At 39.0% G+C, this 16,806-nt stretch overlaps 1 protein-coding gene across 8 annotated transcripts in view; it reads right to left on the reverse strand.

Moving 5' to 3' along the window:
• Positions 1-16,806, reverse strand: part of KLHL32 (kelch like family member 32) — a 233,644-nt gene that overhangs the window by 173,965 nt on the left and 42,873 nt on the right. For all 8 annotated transcript variants that reach the window (XR_014267505.1, XM_082475243.1, XM_082475242.1 and 5 more), the window contains exons 2-3: positions 15,612-15,699; positions 7,064-7,244 (exon numbers count right to left, since the gene is read on the reverse strand). Coding sequence is in view for 7 of the 8 variants with exons in the window: in XM_082475243.1 (XP_082331369.1) it covers positions 7,064-7,244; positions 15,612-15,634 (204 nt within the window). In the remaining variant the exon portion in view is untranslated. The remainder of the gene's footprint in view (positions 1-7,063; positions 7,245-15,611; positions 15,700-16,806) is intronic.

Below are 16,806 nucleotides of genomic sequence, written 5' to 3' on the forward strand. Positions count from 1 at the left end.
CACCACTCCTCACACACATCCTGCCTCTCCAGCCGCAGGGCAGGCCTCCAGCAGCTCTTACTTCACTGCTTCCATGCCCCGAATGTGAATTATTTAACGTCAAGTCTCCATTTCTTTATTTTTAAAACGGAGATGATGATGGTGATACTTAATACCATCCATCTTACAGATTTCTTTAGAAAATGAAATGAACTGATACACATAGAGCGCTTAGAGTAAGTGTCTGTAGCACAGTAAATACTCAATTAGTGGTAGTTATTATTGATTGAGAGTGTCAGAGAGGAAGAGGGATAAAAACAAGGTCCAAGACCTCCGACACCACCCAAACTGTTAATATAATTATACTACACTATAGTTATTTGTTCACTTGTCTGTATCTCCTACCAGACTATAAATTCATTCTGCATCTAGAAAATAGTAGGTATGTAACAAATGCTTATCGAATTTTAAAAAAACATTTATTTGTAATTATATATTATATACTCATTTAATAGCCTTTAATGCCATTTTAATCAAATAGTGACTGGAGAGTATGATTATAAAAATACAGGGAACACAGATTTTTTTTTTATTATCGTGGGCTTTATCCTCTTTTCTCAAAACTAAAAATTACATAGGCAGAGCACACTCAGGCTCTAGTGGAAAGTGATGGTCAAATATTTACTCTCCAAAATGTCATATTTGAATCACTTTGCCATCACATATGCAAAGCTATGTGAGACAGTCAAGACATCTGCTTCCTTGGTCAGAAAGTGCAGGCAGGCATTCATGGAGACTGAAGCTGGAGATAGCAAATGGTAAACAACAGCCTCCAGAAGCTACAGGGTGGCCCACTGCCCAGGGCTGCCACAGGGAAGAGGGTAAGAGGCTGACTCATCCCATTTCTCACATACACTCCAGATCATAAGGCCTCTAATTCCTCCTGCTACCTCTGGTTTAATACTTCCTCATTCAGTTCTGTTCAACAGTACCTTGATGGACTTCACTAGTCCTCAGCTAGTCAGTCACTTTCAGAGAAGTCACTGGTGAAAGGGACTGCAACACATGACACATCTTCAATTCCTTTTTTTTTTTTGTACAGCAGGTTCTTATTAGTCATCAATTTTATACACATCAGTGTATACATGTCAATCTTCAATTCCTTTTTAAAAAAAGTTTCCAGCTTTATTGAGATATAATTGACACATCACATTGTGTAAGTTTAAGGTATACAATGTGATGACTTGATACACATATATATTGTGAAATGATTACCACAATAAGGTTAGTTAACACATCCGTCACTTTACACAGTTATCTTTTCTTGTGTGTATGTACTAAGAACTTCTAAGAGCCACTCTTTTAGAAACTTTCAAGTGTACAATACAGTATTATTAACTACAGTCACCCTGCTGCACACTAGATACCCTAGAACTTTCTCATCTTATAAATGGAAGTTTGTGCCCTTTGCCAACATCTCCCCGTTTCAACTACTCCCCAGCCCCTGGCAACCACCACTCTATTCTCTGTTTCTGTAAGATCATACAATATTTGTCTTTCTCTGTCTGACTTATTTCACTTAGCATAATGTTCTCATGGTTCATCCATGTTGTTGCAGATGGCAGATTTCCTTCTTTCTCATGGGTAAATAATATTCTGTTACACACACACACACAAACACACACACACCACATATTCTTTATCCAGTCATCCATGGACAGACACTTGGGTTGTTTCCATATCTCAGCTATTATGAATACTGCTGCAATGAGCATGGGAGTGCAGATGTCTCTTTAAGATCCTGATTTCATTTCCTTTTTTATATGCCCAGATATGGGATTGCTGGATCATATGGTAGTTCTATTTTTAATTTTTTGAGAAACCATACTGTTTTCCATAGTGGCTGCACCAATTCACATTCCCACCAACAGTGTATAAGGGTTCCCTTTTCTCTGCATCCTCACCGACATTTTTTATCTCTTGTCTTGGTAACAGCCATCCTAGTAGGTGTGAGGTGATTTCTCATTGTGGTTTTCCCTGATAGTAATGTTGAGCATGTACCTGCTGGCCAGTTGTATATCTTCTTTGGAAAAATGTCTGTTCATATCCTTTGCCTATTTTTTAATCACAGTCTTTCGGTTTTTGCTATTAAGTTTTATGAGCTCCTTACATATTTTGGATACTAATTCATTATCAGATAAATGGTTTGCAAATATCTTCTCCTATTCTGTAGGTTGCCCTTTCATTTTGTTGATCTTTAATTCCATGAGTGAGACAAGCTACAGTTATAACGCTTCAGAAAAGAGGGACCTTGCATATGAATTTAGAGAGGTGGCAGAGGGTGGGCAGGATAAGGCTTTGTGGAGGACTTCACACTTGTTGGCTGTGATAAACCCTGGAAGATGGACAAGGTAGACAAAGGGGTGAGTAGGAGGTTAAGGTAGAAGGAATGGTCATTAGCAAGGCTGAGAGGTGGAAAGGCCCTCAGGTGGAATAGAGTGTTTGGAGAACAGTTATGGCTGCAAGATCAAATGAACAGATGGGGGAACACAGATGAGGATGAATGATAATGACACAGCATGAAGGCACACTCCGGGGGTCTGGCAGAAAGGCCTTGAGGAGCTCTGGGGGACCTGAGCAGGGGAGCGAAAGTTCACCACACAGTTATCTGCACAATGGTTTGTCAAGGGACAACCAGAGGAGGAGAAAGTTCAGTGGCTACTAGAATGTTCTAAGCAAGAAGGAAGGGGGTGTCAGATTCAGAAAACAACAAGACGGGAAAGGATGAATCCAAAACGCTATTCTGACCCATCAAAAGGTGAGGGAGTCTGCAGCCAGGTGAGCCTAGAGATGAGCAGTCTTCTTTTCCCACAAAGGGCCAGACAGAGCATGACCAGGGATCCCAAGTTAGCCCAAGGAGAGAGACAGATAATGTTTACTGAAGGTGTGATGTGTATCAGATGTAGCACTTAGTGCATTATGTACCTTATCTCATTCTAATCTCTGAATCGACCTATTCTGAGAGTTACGCTCTATGATCACCAATTTACAGGTAAAAAAACATAGGTTTACAGAAGTCAAATGACTTGCCTATGCTCAAAGAATAAATAGTGAAGAGGGTGAATAAGCCAACAGATATTAATTAGAATAGCATCCACTATTTGTCAGGGACTGTGGGAAACAATGGCAAACAGGGAGATATGGTCCCTCCCGCTGTATTCAAACTCAGATCTGACGCTTAGCTCTTCCCTTTCTTCCTTCCACCACTGCTTTACTCTTATAAAAGAAGCCCCTGGTCTAACACAGTTATAGCTTTTGACTAACGCCATGTTGTGCTGATATTAAGCCTAAATTTAATTTTTTTAAAAAATAATCATTATTATTTGGCTGAAGAATGTGTTTTAACCCTTTCATTTAAAATGCTGATGATCACAGGAATCCACAGTACTTTGTGCTCAACTGTTCACTATTCATATTTTAAGCAAGAAAAGCTGATACCATCTCTCAGATCAATGTAAAGGAACAGTTTACACCAAAACTTGGGCCTTCTCCTCACTCTTGCCATCCACGATTATTTTAGCTTCAAAATAATCTGCCATATATCAGAATACAGAGTACAAAAATCTATTTAGGTCAGACTACCTAATTAATTTGAACAGATCACACTAGAAAGAAAAATCCGTGAATAATTTGCATATTTTATATGCAGGATGTTAAAAAATTGAAATACACATGGAATTCTCTGAGAATTAGAAAACATTTCTTCATTCACTTAATAAATATTTACTGAATACTTACTAAGCCTGAGGCAACATTGTAAGTGTTGTGAGAGATACAGAAATTACTCAGACAGGATAGGTGTTTCAGTGTGGTAGAGTGTAAGACACAAGGAAGACAGACATAATTCTAGTTTAAGGCATGGGTCTCTTGCACTTCTGCATGTATTATGAGTGAGGCACTGACTGTCCTTGTTCTGAACTCTCATTTCAGGGATGTTTCTATAGCAAATAGCCTTCGATGACAGAGTGATATCTCCCTTCAGAGCAAAGAGCAGTTCTGTTTACTCAGAGATAGAATGTTTCTTTGCAGAGCAAAGGGTAGGCATGCTTACTGCCCAGTATAATAATATTTTCTTCCAGAGCAAAGGACAGACGTGTTTCCTACACATTATAAAAGATTCAGGTTCCCTAAGCTCAGTGACCCTCAATGATCCAACCCACTTTGTGTGACTTAAGAGTTTCATGTCTTCTAGCAGCATCTCTGAACCAGTGATAGACTAACTTGCTGGTTTCCAACTTGGATAAATCACAAATCTTTGACAGTTCTTGACAGTGGTAGGTTACAAAAATGGCAACAAATTCTTCCCCTGCCTGCATCCACGCCCTTTGGTATCCTCACTGACACTGACTCAGCCTGGCCACGTGACTTGCTTGACCAATGGGACGTTAGTAAACAGGACACAAACAGGAGCTTGAAAAGCACCTGTGCATGGAAGTTAGCCCTCTTGCTGTTTTTAGAATTTGGCTCTCATGTGAAAAAGCCCAGGCTAGCCTGTTTGTGAGAAATACATGCCCAGTGTCCCCTACAACTCCAGCCATAAGCCTACCAGTCACCAGACAGGTAAACAAAGCCAACTCAGATCATCCAGTCTCCAGGCAACTCTCCAGTCAACCGCTGATGTAAGAATGAATCCAGCATAGATCAGAGAAACTGGCAGACCAGAGGAACTACTATCCAGCTTCTAAGTTTTGGGGTGGTTTGTTATGACAAAAGCTAACAAAAGATACAGGGCATATGGCAAAAATAACATCCAGTATAGTGACTATATTACAAGCTCCATAGGGTTCAGTCTATGTCTGGTTAAATATTATAACTCCAGCACTTATCACAATGCCTAGAAAAGAGTTAAGTGCCAAGAGTTCCAACTTTGTCTTGGTTTCTCCATCTGAACAATCAATACACAAGTCACTGAAATTTCACCTCACAAGCAGGTCATGAGATTGAAGGGACTGTGTACGAATCCAGCAGGGCACATGGTTAAGTGGAAAAAGCACAACTTGGTACTCAAGGAGACAGGTGCTCTGGTGTGTGAAAATCAGCTCTCCTACTTAATATCTGGCAGTCCTTGGGCAAGTTATTTAAACATATTGCACTTTAGTTTCCTTATCTACAGAATGGGAATAATAAAGCTTTCTTCACAGACTTTATAACATCAGTATTTTAAAGGAGGCACTCTGTGCATGACCTATCAGAGTATGAGGGGCATTGTGGTAAAAGAGGTGAATAACTTGGAATAGCTGCAAACATCGTTAAATGCCAGCAGCAAGTAAAATGCTCTTCAGTGCTCACATGTATGCATTCACTTGCACATTTTCTCTCTCATATACACACATGCACAAAATCAAACCCCAAATTAAATTCAAAATCCAACCCATAGAGACCTAGGAGGAGAGAAGCCAAGCACCAAGAGGTCTATATTATGGTCCGCAAGAAGAAAAACCTTGTATTTTATAATGTGCACATGTTATATATAACAACCCAAAGTATGTTGTTTCAAAAGCCCTCCAAATAATATAAGCTTTCTGGAAGATTAATCCCTGACAATGTGAGAGTGTATAAAATGTACATTATATTAATGAAACTAGAAGGTCACTTTACAGATACTCTGCGTCATTTCTGCAGTTTAGAATTACGTAAATCCCTACTTTTAATTTTAGATAGATTTTTTAAGTAATTACCTCTTTATCTTCTACATTACCAGGTTTCATCACATTTAAAACTTTTTTTAATCTTTCTTTTACGATTTGGCATCTTTGAAAATTCTCTTTAACTGCTAGTAAGCAATTGAGTACAGTTGATATTGTCTCTTAAACATCAAAACACAAGGTTACTATTGAAAATTTCCAAATCAAACCAAAAAACTGCCCCAGGCTGGATTTGGTTTCTGTACCATTTGAGACTTTGGTATGAAAAAGTTTTTTAATTCACAATTAAATTTATATTCTAATTTATATAGAGATTGTATACTATTATGTTTTGAAATTCTTACCTAATCACTAGTTAACTGAAATAACATTGAAAAAAATTAAATAAGAATTAAATCATGTATATTCAGAAATTAATACTTCAAAAAAATCTGGTTATTAATTGTCACAATTTTCTTTCTTATATCCGTATAAGGGGTAGAATGGAATGCTGGTTAAGACTCAGACATGGATTTCAATTGTAGATCTGCCACTTCGGAACTGTGTGACTTATTACTTAACCTCTGAGTTACCTCAAATTACCTAATCTTTGAGATTCAGTTTCCTTACATGTAAAATGGTGATTTTTATAGCCTGTGCATGTGTTTATAAAATGGATTGCTGTGAGGATTAAATGAGATATGTATATAAAGTCCTTTGTCCAGGACCTGAATCATAGAAAATACTAAATTAAATTAAATTTAGCTAAAACCATACTATACACTCACCTTCAAAAAACAACAATAACAACAAACACATCATCACATATCATTAGCCACTGGAAATCAAACTCCAAAGTTCTACTTAACAAGACAACATCTTCAGCTAAACAGGCACCTGCGTGTCAACCATAAATATCCTTTAGGTCAATTCCATCTCTGTCCCTGGAGCAGAGACTTGGAAAGCTCTAAGACAAGAACATCCATAGAAAATAAAAAATCAGAAACACTACATATATTTAGAGACCTTTTAAGAAATAAATTGTCTTACAGATTGTCCTTCTGATCATGAATCCAGAAACATCCTGTCCTCAGCCTGCACCCCCATTACGGTGCACTACAATGCCACACTGCCTTTTGGTGGTAGAGTGTCGAACGCCCCTCAGCTCAGATGCGAAGGAGAGGTCTGCTCTCCACTAGAGGGACATCCAGGTGTCCAGCCCAGGGAGGATCCCAACGGGGCCCCAATCTCAGTCTGACCAGGAAAACCCCCCAACATTCACAACTCTGGGGACGATTATCTAATTGGCTGATGATCGTGTGACAGTTCAGAAAACTGGCATCCTCTGTTTATTAATATCTTAAGAGAAACAAATAAACAAACAAACTACCTTGACTTACCCGGAAATAGTCGCTGCAGGCTGCTAGGACTGCCTTGTGAGCGTGGAATTTCTGTTCCTCAGCAATCAGGGTGACGTCGCAGAGGATGCCGTCACTCCTCTGCTGATTCAGTGCCGCCAGGACGCTATCAGTGTGAGATTCTGAGTGGCAGAGCCTCTGGCCTGTCAGCATTTCTTGAATACTGCGAGGAGGAGAGCAATCCAGTGAATGCTGTTCCTCTATCAGCCCAGCCGCCCCAGGCTCCCTCCCTCCTTCAAGAGCAACTCAGGGAGTGTGGATTCCAGTGCCTATAGTGGTGTGTCCTTCCTAGTCCCCACTGTCTTTTTCTCCACCATCCTCTTGCTTTCTTTTTCTCTAATTCTCTCTTTTCCTCCCCCCCCCCAACAGGATCTCTTTCTCTTTCCTACTGGTCCCTCTCTTTGAGAATTTGTGTTTGTTGTGTGTCCATCTGTGTCTGTGTATTGGCCCATGTCTGCAGGCCTGTGAGCCTCTGCTTCTGGGCCCCTGTCCCCTCAGTATGTATACATCTCTGAGTGCAAAGCTTTTTCTGGATGTGTGTCTGGATGTGTGTACATTTGTGTGCAAATCCTTCCACTCTGGGACCCCCTCCCTAGCTCTCTGATTCCTTTTCTAGCTTTGTACCACCTGTGTGGGGTTAGCACAAGCTCAGAACTTGCCATGCACTGATCCAGCACAGAACCCACTGCATGGCTCGCCAGAGACACAAGAAGTTACTCAGTCTCCCCACAAGACACAACACTCCGTTAATAAATAAAATGAAACTGAGCAAATGTCGGTGAGGGGAAAATAAGGCTACCAGTGACCATTTCATGTAAAAGGCCATTAATTAAACCACAGTGGCTTATTATTAAACTTAGGAAATTATGCACCACCAGGAGAACATCAAAAGAAATGCCATTGTAAAGAAAAAATTTAAGGCTGAAAGTAAAATATATCTATCTTATTAGCCTGCAACATCTTGTGTGATCTTTGTATTAGACTTATGAATGACTATGCAATCTATTTTCTGCTCTATTTTGTGAAATTACTAAACTTACCCATTGTGAAACTTATCCCTTCACTCCCTACCCCAACCTAAAATATTCATCCCATATCCTTTCAAAACTCCTGGGTGAAACCCCAGATCTTCCTATAATAATGTAGACGTAATGCTATAAACACCAAATGCAAACGGAATTTGTAGATAATTATGAACAATTCCAGCTTAGATACATGAAAATCTCCACGGCACTCTAGAATCTCAGAACCGACACTGGACTAAGATGAGTGAGCTGCACCAGTCGTAAGTTACTCCCAGAATGAGAGCAAGGGCCATCAAGCTCTATTTCTGGCCTGCGACTCTTCTTGAAACCGAGTAAAGTCGCCATAAGGATGAACGAGCACTGTCTCTCCCATCCTGATAACTCGACGTCCAGTGCCTCCCTCTGAATGTGAAAGAGCCTCTCGGGAGAACCAGGGACTCACCACCAGCCGAGCCTGCATGCTCGTGCGGCCAGTTGGCTGGTAAATTACGGCTCAGCATAAATCATCTTAAAGTAAACCAAATGCTTCCCGCAAAATGCCAGAGTGCAGCCAGTAAGCTTTATCGGACATTTTTGACTGGGGAGACTCAAAAATGTCAGAACTATTGAAAGAAAAAATAAATTTGACAGGAGATGATGATATAGTAAGTTCTCGTGGGAAGGTGGGAGGATTATTTTCAGTTGAAATGCAGCAGTGAGTTTTGAAATGGTTACTGTCATCGAATATTCATCTAGCGGCTCTAGCTACAGGCAGACTTTTAAAGTCAGTAATTGAAAACCACACTCAGAAGCATAAATAACACTTACACAAATTGCTATGCAAAGGCTAGAACGGAGATCAATTAGCATAGCTCAAAGAAATGAGGGAATAGAATAGTAATAGAAATATTATCTCAGCTAAGTAAGCTTTAGGATAGTCTTTGAAAAATCCTTCCTAAAAGGATGACATTTTTATATATTTTACAAACACAAAGCCCTTACTATGTTCCATGAATTATTCTTAGTGATGTACAATTATCAATTCATTTAATCTTCGTAACAACATTATGAGGCAGGTACTAATATCTCCATTTCACAGATAAGAAACCTGATGGTCCAAGATTAGGCATTTTGAGAACCTATTACCATGAACATAATAATGTAATTTGTCCTCCTGCTTAAAATATAAAAGAAACAGAGACTTGCTGGCGGCCCAGCGGTTAAGACTCTACACTTCCAATGCAGGGGGCACAGATTCGATCCCTAGTCAGGGAACTAAGATCCCACATGCCGCGTGGCCAAAAAAATTTAAAACATAAAAAATAAAAAATAAATAAAAGAAACAAATAAAACCTGAAACAAAACCAAAAAATGATAATCTGTAAAGACGATCTCAAAAATCTATGCTGGGGGGGAAAAAAATCACAAAGTCCATATTAATTCTATATTTAGATTGTACATAGTTAATCTCAAAATCAAAGTTACCTTTGAAAAATAATACACATAATATAACATGAGATACTGATAGGAAATGTTTGAAATCATGCTTCAAAAACATTTATCTTTGCACTGACTAAGATAAGTTTGGGGAGAGAAAATAGATCTTACTTATACATTTATTTAAAACTCTCATAACGTTTCTCCCTTTTAATATCACCTTACATGCTACATAAATGTATTTTGAAATTTCATTTGTAGTGGATCAGAAGAATACATTAAAATAATTGCCTTATAATGTTTCCTTACTCATTTTCCAAATATAGAGCCACAATTCATGTCCTTATTATTAAGACTGAATCAGTATTTGCATTTCAGATATCTATAGACAGCGAATAAATCTTGCCAGGGAAAGAACAGCTGTAAACTGAAACTTGGCAAAGAATAAAGGGCTCAGCTCTGAAACAATTGTGATGCTGCACAATTTCACAGGATCATTCAGTTGGGCTTGAAATATTCAAGCTTAAAGAAAACAGCATGCTAAATATTTAAGGCAACACTTGGCACAAGATTCCAAATATTTTGGAACCAATATGTTAGGACTCCTTAAAAGCAGAAACAAATACTCCAACATTTGCCAAGGAATAAAGGCTTATTAATCAACAGGTCATTATTGTATTCTGAAACTTCCCACTCAACTCTCAGATGTAAATCTGCAAAACACCTCAACCCTGTAAGTGTTAAGGCACAAGTGGTCACAGAACACAGCTGGAAAGCCATAGGTCCATGTGATAAAGCCAATAATTATAAACCAGGGAGGAGGTGATTCAAAGACTGTCATGAACCATGTCTAAATTAGAATGGGAAGCAGACACATCCTTGCATATGGCTCCCTTGGCATCAAAATTATACAAATTAGCAATCTAAACCTCCCACCTTAGAGCAATGTCCCTCCATTATTTGGGAAACGAAGAAGAAAGGAAAAGTACATTCCTAAAACTTCCTAAATTACCAAGAAAACAAACAAACAAAAAACCCCATAAAACAGGAGTCACATTTCCCGAGGGTATACAGATTTGTGTGTCATCCTAATATTGGGAAAGGTCTTCCATGGAAGCAATATTGCCACCTCAAAATTCACAAGTGGGTGCAAGAGGGTGACCTGGCTTCCTCAAGGCAACCCCAATACCCTTTCCTCTGTGGAATTCCTTAGAACTGCACTGTCCAATATAATAGCCACTAGCTACATGTGGCTATTGTGAACTTAAAATATGTGTAGTCCAAATTGAGATGTGCTGTAAGTGGAAAATGTACGCTGGATGTCAAGGACGTAGCGTGAAATAAAAGAATGCAAAAACATCTCATTAATATTCTTCTATTGATTACATGTTGAAATGATAATATTTGGGGTATACTGGGTTAAATAAAATATATTGTTAAAATTCCTTTTACCTGTTTCTTTTTACTTTTTAAAAACTGTGTCTCCTTGAAAAGTTTAGATTATATATATACTTCGCACTATGGTTCTACGGGACAGTCTAAAAGTTCCCTGGGGATGTGTCCCTCATTTCTTTCCATCTGAACTCTAGAAGGGCTTCAGGTACCCCATCAGGTTGCCAATGAGCCTGGCTGTTCCTGAATCTCACAGGACCCAGCTTCTGCCAGGTACAACATGGGAAGCCCCAGACTCCTTGAGCAAGAAATTGCTTTTTAGTGATGCCACAGAGCAACCATCTGATTGGCCAAATGTCAGCATCCGGTAACAGGGAGATAAATAAATGAGGTCTCAAGGACAGGACTATTCATGACTTCAAATCTTTAACTTTCACTCTGGAATTGACGGTAAAAACTAAAAAATCAAATGCACAGCATGATGTTCATAACATGGTACAGCTCACTCACAGTGAAGCACTGTGTTAGTGCAAATCACTATTCCAAGTTCATAGTGAAGATTTTTGATCACAGAAATCTCTCAGATTCTCATTTTTTTATAGCATAAATTTTGACTGAGTTCAGTCAGTTTGCAAGACATGAATTCCAAAACAGCTGTCTGGTTTTTAAACATCTGTGTTTCAAATTTAAAAATTCAAGTCAATTTCTATAGCAATGTTTACTTAGTATTTAGATATACAAAATATATTCAGGTAGTTTTCAAGTAAGGTCACCAGTAAGGTATTATATACTTATATATCAAAAACAGTCAAGTAGCATAGAGATCTTCATTGCTTAAATAGATTACTTTACACAAAAAAGAAAAGGACTGGGCAAAAAACCTGATAGTACTAGGATTACGCATGATTATCTCAGTTCAGTCTATTGATAAACTGTGCCCTAATCACTTCAATTCCACAGTCAAAATATTTTAATACAAATTAAATACATTAATATTGAAACAATCTTATTTATTTAAACAGACAGGCTGTGAAAAAAAAACCCAGCATGGAACTTAATTTTATTTTTTATAGAACACTTTGTAATTTGTAAATACCTTAAAATTAATGCTAGCAATTAATAGCAATGGTCAAAATAATAAGCAAAGAAAATACGATATGCTTAGTGAATGACCAAGAAATAGTGAAGACTATGCAAGTTAATTACAAATGGATACTTAAAGAAAGGAACTTAAATATAAATGGATAGTCTTGTTGCATTCCTTCCTTCCTTCATTCACTCAAACATTTATTCATCCTGTGCCAGGTATCGGACCAGACACTGGAGATAAAATGGTAAACAAACCAAACTCTGTAGCAGCCCTCACAGAACCCTCAGTTTAGCGAGGTAGTTACACTTTAATAAAATAACCTGGCCTCCCTGAAGAAGCAATGCTGGAGCTGCAGGCTGAAGGATGAGAACAAGTTATCACAGCAAAAAGGGGACAGCAGAGTTTTCCAGGCAGGGGAACAGCAAATGCTCTGATCCTGTGGCAGTGGGGGGCATGGACTTAATACACAGTCCACAGAATGTTCAGGGCTGAGATCCTGAGGACAAGCGCCGGCATGGTACAGGATCTGGAGCTCAGAAAGAGGTCTTGGCTAGATGTGTAAAACTCATGTGGATAGAGAGAATAACCGAAGCACAGCTGTGTCTCCAGAACACAGCTGAGAGACAACCAATAGTCAAAGGCTGCTGAGAAGAAAGATAGGATTCAAAACATAGAAGCGGGGCTGGGCTCAGCTGTGGGAAAGGACTGCCTTTTGAGTAGCAGGAGGGAGGGAATATTAAAACTTCGGGCATTTTTTGGCTTGTTGAATCTAAAGATTCAGTGGAACCAATCTCCACTGGACAACGAAGGCATGGAAACACAGTATTTGGGTTCATCTGGGTTGGGATTTTGTCAGGCAAATGGATCAAAAATGCAGAGAGCAAGGGAAATTAAGGATTTAAAAGACTGATGATTCTAAACTGGATAAGAATGGAAATGAGCGAAGGAAAGTGTTGATGGATTGGTAGAAAGTGGCCGGGCCAGTTGCTTTACAATGTTGTGCTAGTTTCTACCATACAGCAAAGTGAATCAGCTATATGTATACATATATCCCTCCTTTTTTGGATTTCCTTCCCATTTAGGTCACCACAGAGCACTGCGTAGAGTTCCCTGTGCTATACAGTAGGTTCTCATTAGTTATTTATTTTATACATAGTATCAATAGTGTGTATATATATATCAATCTCAACCTCCCAATTATAAAGCAACTACACTCCAATAAAAATTAATTAAAAAAATAAACAATAAGACCCTACTGTATAGCACGGTGAACTCTACTCAATACTCTGTAATAACCTTTGTGGGAAAAGAATCTGAAAAAGAATGATATATATACATATATATGTATATATATATATATATATATATATATATATAAATATACATATACATATATATGTATAACTGAATCACTTTGCTGTACACCTGAAACTAACACAATATTTTAAATCAACTATACTCCAAAAAAGTTTAATAAAAAGAAAAGAAAAGAAAGAAAGTGGCCGGGCCAGTAATGAGACATTGCCATGAGGTCAAAGTACAACCACTGTGGAGGTAGGTAAATCAGGAAGCTAGAAGGAGAGGAGGTCCTGCTAAGAATAAAGTGGCTGATGCAGTAGTTTCAGAAATAGAGCAACTACTGGGGATGCATGATCCACGGCATGACCATGAGAGTAGGTGGTTCAGTGAGGAAGGTCATAAGCACGTTGAAGTTGGGCAGATCCTCCAGGCAAACACTGAGGGCACTGGGAAGTTGTAAAGGGTCTGTGGTGAGAAGGAAGAGTGTCAGCCAGATGCCAAATGCTCAGTGAATGCGGGGAGATGACCCTGCGAATAGTGGAGAGGAAGAAGGGATGGAGAAAGCTGAAGAGCACCACCTTCAGAAGAGCCCATCTTTGCTGTCGTCATCTTCTCAAACAACCGGTATGAGGAGTGATGATCTAGAAGCAAAACTATGTCCCAGGGTGACAACAATCTCTCTACCCATCCCTAAAATACATGAGATTTGAGGAAATAAGGCCACCACTTGAGAAGGCTACAAAGAAGTGGTGCCTCAGAAGAAGACAGGTCTCAGTGAAAGCAGGAGGTGCTTGGAGTTTTTCAGGGTGAGGAAGATGACATAGCACAGCACATGTATGCTCCTGGTGCAACAGTTCCACGTGGCACGGGGGAAGTTTGAAAAGTGCGCAAGGGGGTGTCTGTGTCCCAGCAGAGAAGGAAAGTCCATCGCAGAGATGATGGTGCTATGGAGGACAGATGGCGGTGGGATCAGAGTTGATCAGTGAAAGCAGAGATGGCAGATCTCAAGTAAAAAATCATTTGGAGAAGAATGCACATGGATCCTATTAGCCAGGATCCTATTAGCCTATTAGCTACACTGGCTGGATGCCAGATCCAGAGCAGGATTTCCCCACCTCAGTGAAACTGATATTCTGACATTTTTTGCTATGGCAAATACCCTGTACATTATTCAGATGTTTAGCAGGATCCCTGGCCTCTACCCACTAGATGCCAATAGCACCCCCTATCCTGGTGACAATCAAAAATGATGCCAGATATTACACAATGTACCCTGAGGGCAAAATATCCCCCACTGAGAGTCACCCATCTAGAGCAACACTCACTTGGGGAGCACAGAGGCACTATACTGGCCGTAGCAATGCCTCCATTTCTGAACACATTTTTGGAACTAGTCACCTCTAATAGCTTCAGAGTCATGGAAGAAAGCTGGTCTCATTACTTCATAGACATACTCAATTCTTAGTATTTAAAAAGAAGGCATTTCCCAGGCTTCTCACCTCTCTCATTCTTTGCTTTGAAGATCCTTTTGACGGTTTCCTCGGAGGATGATGAAGACTTGCCTCCACTGAGAATATTCAAAGGAATGCCCTGCATTTTCTTATTGACTGCCCCCTCAGTTCTGGGAATGTGCCAGGCTCCTTCCTGCCTGAGGGCATTTCCCCATGTCTTTCCCACCCTTCAAATCTCAGGTCATAGAGCACTTCTTCAGGAAGGTACTACCTCATTCTATCAATCTTTCAAAGCACTTTTCACAATTATATTTGTGCTGTTACTGGTGTGATTTGTTTAATATCTGTTTCCCCCATAGAATATATATTTCATGAGAGCAGAAACCTTATTTGTTTTATTCACTGCTGGATCCTCTGTACCAATAAATATCTGTTAAGTAAGTACTAAAGTAAAACCTTCTGAGTATTTTAAGAATACATATTATACACCCTAAAGTGATTGCTTTAAAGGGGACAATAATCATATATATGTATAGTTTTCTGATTATTTTTTAAATTATATACCTTTAGAGAAGTCTACTTTTTGTTTGAGGGAGGTTAGTGTCCTAAATAAGAAAAAGATAAAAAGTAGTACCAAAGAATCCTTAAACATATGTAGGTTTGGCCAGTAACTATATCTCAGTGGTTAGCCCTTGTGCTACCATACTAAACTCACACACACTCTCAGATTGGTTTGCTTAATTCTTCAAATACACACTGAGCCCCCTCCCTGTGCTTGGTCCTAGAATGTGCGGTGTGAGGATTTCAAGTCACACATGTCTCGCTACGCAAGCAAAGACGTATCCTACAGGACCAACCTGAGGAAGCGTTCAGACGGCATTCTCCAGCTGGGTTCCTCAGGGTCTCAGCCTCAGAAGTTTGCAAAGGAGTCGGCAAGCATTCCAGCTGAATAAAAAAAAACAAGAAAGAAAAGCACAGTGAGCTAAATGCAAAAAAGCACACTCTGGGCCTTAATGATGCTAATGCTTTAGAATGCTAAGGAGGCACCTTGGAGAGTTTTATCATCCAGATATAACAATCTGACTGAAAGCTCTTATAATAGGCAATGGTTTGGAATGTTTCTAATTTTTAAAGTTTTTTCACCTTACTGGAACTTCAGGGACTAAGAAGTCAAAATGTATTTGAGAACCAAAAATAGCTAAAGTAAGAGTTACAGTAAAAATTAAAACATCAGACAGCCAAAAGGAAAAATTAAGATTTGATAAAATACTGCCACGATTTATGTCAGAGAATGTTTTGCCTATGTTCTCTTCTAGGAGTTTTACTGTGTCATGTCTTATATTTAAGTCTTTAAGCCATTTTGAGTTTATTTTTGTGTATGGTGTGAGGGAGTGTTCTAACTTCATTGATTTACATGTGGCTGTCCAGCTTTCCCAACAGCAGTTACTGTAGAAATAAAAACAAAAATAAACAAATGGGACCTAATCAAACAAGCTTTTGCACAGCAAAGGAAACCATAAATAAAACAAAAAGACAACCTGCAGACTGGGAGAAAATATTTGCAAACAATGTGACCAACAAGGGCTTAACTTCCAAAATATACAAACAGCTCATGCAGCTCAATATCAAAAAAACAAACAACCTAATCAAAAAATGAGAAGAAGACCTCAATAGACCTTTCTCCAAAGAAGACATACAGATGGCCAACAGGCACATGAAAAGATGCTTGACATTGCTAATTATTAGAGAAATGCAAATCAAAACTACAATGAGGTATCTATCACCTCACACTGGATAGAACAGCCATCATCAAAAAGTCTACAAATAATAAATGCTAGAGAGGGTGTGGAGAAAAGGGTACCCTTCTATACTGTTGATGGGAATGTAAATTGGTGCAGCCACTACAGAAAACAGCATGGAGGTTCCTGAAAAAACTAAAAATAGAGCTACCATTTGATCCAGCAATCCCACTCCTGGGCATATATCCAGAAAAGAGAAAAACTCTAATTCGAAAAGATACATGCACCCCAATGTTCATAACAGCATTATTTA

The sequence above is a fragment of the Balaenoptera physalus genome (genome assembly GCF_965194825.1).
Source record: "Balaenoptera physalus genome assembly, chromosome: 9".
In the NCBI taxonomy this organism is placed as follows: Eukaryota; Metazoa; Chordata; class Mammalia; order Artiodactyla; family Balaenopteridae; genus Balaenoptera; species Balaenoptera physalus.